Source organism: Amborella trichopoda, chromosome 3 (genome assembly GCF_054954075.1).
Source record: "Amborella trichopoda isolate Santa Cruz 75 chromosome 3, AtrichopodaSantaCruz75HAP2 v2.0, whole genome shotgun sequence".
NCBI classification, from domain to species: domain Eukaryota; kingdom Viridiplantae; phylum Streptophyta; class Magnoliopsida; order Amborellales; family Amborellaceae; genus Amborella; species Amborella trichopoda.
The window spans coordinates 54,281,122-54,285,682 of NC_142338.1; the positions used below are offsets into that span (position 1 = coordinate 54,281,122).

The 4,561-nt window shown below is 36.2% G+C and overlaps 1 protein-coding gene across 1 annotated transcript; it reads left to right on the forward strand.

Moving 5' to 3' along the window:
* The first annotated feature begins 2,107 nt into the window (after positions 1-2,107).
* LOC18429372 (small multi-drug export protein) lies at positions 2,108-4,303 on the forward strand. Its single transcript, XM_006838658.4, has 3 exons — positions 2,108-2,633; positions 2,767-3,125; positions 3,789-4,303. Exons 1-3 carry the CDS (start codon positions 2,460-2,462, stop codon positions 4,198-4,200), a joined length of 945 nt encoding a protein of 314 aa, XP_006838721.1. The 5' UTR covers positions 2,108-2,459; the 3' UTR covers positions 4,201-4,303.
* The last annotated feature ends 258 nt before the right edge of the window (positions 4,304-4,561 follow it).

Consider the following 4,561-nt stretch of genomic DNA (forward strand, 5'->3'; position numbering starts at 1 on the left):
ACTAGATGATTATTTTCAAACTAAAAAAAATTTAATTTTGGAGATTCATGAAACTTAGATCTAGCCCTGCAAAAATTTGACCGTCTCTATTCAGTCTTGAGGCATTGATTTATTTTCTATTATATGGAGAGTTTATTTCAAAACTTCTTTTTATTGAGATTAGTCTACGGATTATAACTATTACGTCCCTAAAGTTTGAGATCTACAAAGGATCTATAGCATATGTTTTGCCTGAGGGAGTAAATAGATAATATACTATTTTTTATGTATACTCCTGCCGAAGTAGGTAATCTTCTGGCTTTATCCAAGATCAATGCTTTCTTTTTTATAATTTCAAGAACTTTTATTAAATTGTTGCTTAAAAAGCATCGGTTACAAGACCGGAACTATAGCATCAAAAAACAGATAAAGATGACAAAGAGACCCCAAATTTCACTAAATGATATGCTGCATCATTAGCTTCCCGAAAGATATGAGAGAAAGAGATACGAAGCGAAGGTGAAGAGCAAATATCCATAATCAATGCTCTCTCTCGCTCATATTTTTACACAAGATAAAATGATCTTTCTCCCCCACCTGAATTCATTGTTGAATTGTCGGTTCCCTTTTCAAATCACTTAAATACGATGATAAACCATTGAAAAGCAAAGTATAAACAATCTCTAATTCATGCCCCTTTCCCATGATGCCAATCCCAATAGCTAGATAGTACACATGCATGCGTTATGGAAATTGTAACCCTGTAGAGTGTCGACAATAAAAAAACTTTTTAAAAGCGAAGTGAGCATTTTAATTGGGGTCCTTGGCCTCAGGGCGACATGACAATTAACTTGAAAGTATGAGTGGATAATCTCCTCCCTTACTCAAAATACCTACTTAGGAGAATGTTTTTTAGTCTAAAACTTTGAGAAACACATAATAATTATTAAATAATTATTTTTAGAAAAAAATAATTTTATTTTTAAGTTTTATGACACTTAAATCTAGCCCTTCAAAAATTGGGCGTTCTCTATTCATTCTTGTAGTACATGCAAAGTCTATTTCGAAAGTTTTCTTTTCTTTGCCGATATTATTCTATGGGTTGTAAAAATTACATTCTCAAAATTTGAGATCCAAAAAATTTAAAAATTCAAAACCTATTAAACAAGACAAAAAATAAAGTTTAACTAAAAAACAAAAGAAAAAAAACAAACTTTAGTTTGTGACTATGACATGAAAATAACTGTTAACAAATATTTCGACATGAAACATGTTCCTATAACTTAAGCATCTTAAGCAAAATACTGAAAATCACTAGTGCCAAACCACCTTGTTTGTAAAGGAAAAAAATAAAACCCCTAAGAAAATGACATTGCCCTGTTCTAAATCATCGTGTGTTTTCTTATGCAGAAGTCAAAACCTCTTTGCACCAAGTATAATAAGTTGGATCTCTCTTTCTCTGGCCACCTCGAATAAGCTAGATTTTTGGGAAAATTACAAAAAACCCTCAAGACAGTATTTTTTACGTAATTTACTCTTAACCCAATTTTTTTTTCATTTTTTTCTCAAAATAAACTTTTTATGCAAATGACCTCCGCAAGGCAAAAAACTCATTTGTTTTAGACTGAAATGCCTTATCATACACAAAAATTAATTTGGTCAAATTTGACATTCACTTTTAGACCCAATAGCAAATTGTCGGAACACTATCGCCTTGCCGAATTGAAACTGACTACTGTCGGAGCGTCCTTTGCAACTACCGGAGCCCAATGACTCAAAAGTTCTATTGTCGGAGCGTTGTGACTCCATAATATGTATCGGAGCGTTGTGACTCCATAATATTTACTATCGAACTGCACTTACACAGTGCCGGAGCGCTGTGATTCTAGAGTGTTTCACTTTCGAACCACACTTATACAGTACCGAAGTGTTATGACTTGTTACACTGCCATACCGTAGTTACACAGTGCCGAAGCGCTCGATCTACTACTACATTTACAAAGTGACTAGCTCTATTTTGGTGGGATAAAAGAGAGAGCTAAGGTAAAAGTAAAAGAAAGTAGTTTAGATATTTTTTATTTATTTTTCGATAGGAGGTATTTACATGAAAAATATATTTTGAAAAAAAAAAAAATGAGTGACAAAGTTCAGTGAGGTTTGCATGAAATGCATTTTATTTTTATTTTTATTTTTTAATTTGCCTTGAATTTTGTCTCCAACCGGAATGATAACCTAGATCTCTCTCACCCGAGCATAATAAAGTTCCGCGCCCACCAATCGCCTTCCCCCCTCTTCGGTTCTTCCTCCCAGTTCATCGTTTTTTTGTACTCTTCCTCTCTGAAAGTTAAAAGATGCCATTTTTGTGGTCTTTGTGGGTTCTTGGAGCTCACATTAAGCCCTCACCTGCAACTATTCTCTGAAATGGGCGATTTAAGCAGAAAAATATCTAAAACCAACGTTCTCTTGAGGAGTTTTAATTAATGGCTTCCATAGGAGCAGTAATCACTATCAAATGTTCCTCTTCTCTCTGCCATTCTCCATCAAAACTCCATTTCTACTGTCCACCTCCTCAAACCCACTTACTTCCACTTCTTCATGGGCTTCGCAATTTCAGACCCATAAAGCTTCAGACAGCTTCGTCCTCATTTTCCCAGGTAATTTTCAATGATGATACCCTTCCATTCTCTCTCTCTCTCTCTCTCTCTCTCTCTTTCTCTCTCTCTCTCTAGAGTTGCTGAATTCCGTGTTCTGATTTGGGTTTTCTTCTTTTTTTCTCCATGAACGCAGGCTCCTCCTGTTGCAGCTTCTTTTACTTGTTTCATTTCAAACCCTTCAGAAGAGGATGAACTCAAGAAAGAGAAGGGGGATTTTCTCTTAAAGTCCCTAAAATTTGTTGGATCGATCCTTTTCTGCCTTTCTCTCTCACTTGCATTGGCCATTGGAGCTGCTTATGCTTCTACTGATTCTATCAAAGCCTCAAGGTTCGGCCTCAAAATTGCAGAGGCCATGAGAAAGTCGGGTTGGGCGGATGAAGCCATTGTTTTTGCATTGGCCATTCTTCCAGTGATCGAGCTTCGCGGTGCTATTCCAGTTGGTTATTGGATGCATCTCAAACCTCTTCACATCACACTATTATCGGTGATTGGGTATGTTGCATCATCGACACGCACTTCATACTTTTCTGGATTTAATTTGCTATTTGTTTACCGAGATTGCTTGACTCCTGATAGTGATTTATACTTCTGCATTTGTTTCTCGAGAAATGTTTGTTAATCTTGTCTGTCTAGTTTGATATATACATGGTTTCAAGTAGTTGTTAAATTGCTTAGCTGAAAAATGAAGTCAATTTATTGTTGGCCAATGACAATCCTGTTTCGTGAGGGATTGGTGGCCTTGGTTGCATCTTGAGAGAGATTCGGTGATTCCTTTAGAATCCATTTTGCGGTATCAGATAAGTCTGCTAAATTAAAAGATTGATCAATGAGAAATATATTTGGACAAGGCCAAGAGTCTGGGAATGAGATACTTGGTTTTTCAGGAGAAATGTTTTTGAGTATACCTTCTCGAATCTGTGTATCTTCTCAATTGATGGTATCTTTAGCTTCAGATAAATTTCTTAAATCAGTGCGACTTGGTGATGAAATATGCTTCTTGAAATGGAACTTGTGATCTTGTTTTCATCTTCTGTGTTAGCTAAACCGCTCGAAACAATGACCCAAGTTTGCCTTTGTTTCTATAGAGGGAATTAGTAGCCATGTTTGCACGCAACAGACAATGTTATATGACTTCGCTGCTGAATTCTAATGCAGAAATATGGTTCCTGTACCCATAATCTTAATGTACTTGAAAAGGTTAGCCAACTTTCTTGCTCAAAGGAATGCATCTGCCTCGAAATTCATGGACCTTCTCTTTGAGAGAGCTAGAGAGAAAGCAGGCCCCGTTGAGGAGTTTCAATGGCTCGGGCTCATGCTATTTGTCGCCATACCATTTCCGGGAACTGGTGCATGGACTGGAGCCATTGTTGCTTCCATTTTAGACATGCCTTTCTGGTCTGCTGTTTCCGCTAACTTCTTTGGGGTCGTTTTGGCTGGGCTTTTGGTTAATTTACTTGTGAACCTTGGCCTCAAATATGCCATTGTAACGGGTATCATATTATTCTTTGTATCTACTGTTATGTGGAGTGTTTTAAGGAACCTAAAGAAATCGTTAGATTCAAACTAACAGCTCTTCTCTGCAATTTGTATTCCTCTTATTAGCAAGGTTATTTGCGTTCTTCAAGTGTAATGAGGACATGATTTAATATGCTATTTTCTACTTGTGGACATTAGTTTAGTCGGATTGAATCTCATGATAATCTGATTTGGAAGTACCTTGGTGAATTTCTTGAATGAAAACAGTTCTAAATTATTGAATAACTCAGGCAACCAAGAGAAAGCCTAGTAAAACTGATCTCTTCAATTCTTAACTGCACATCTGGGTGCAAATGCCTATTTTAGCCTACAGAAAAATTGAGGTTTTCTTAACCTTTTGTTGTATAAGTTTGCATAATTTTCGATCAAAATAATGACCAACAACATAGCTA

Coding starts and splice junctions, on each gene's coding strand:
- LOC18429372 (XM_006838658.4), top strand. CDS start 2,460: ATGGCTTCCATAGGAGCAGTAATCACTATCAAATGTTCCTCTTCTCTC. Junction 2,634..2,766: donor CTTCGTCCTCATTTTCCCAG/GTAATTTTCAAT, acceptor CCATGAACGCAG/GCTCCTCCTGTTGCAGCTTC. Junction 3,126..3,788: donor ACACTATTATCGGTGATTGG/GTATGTTGCATC, acceptor ATTCTAATGCAG/AAATATGGTTCCTGTACCCA.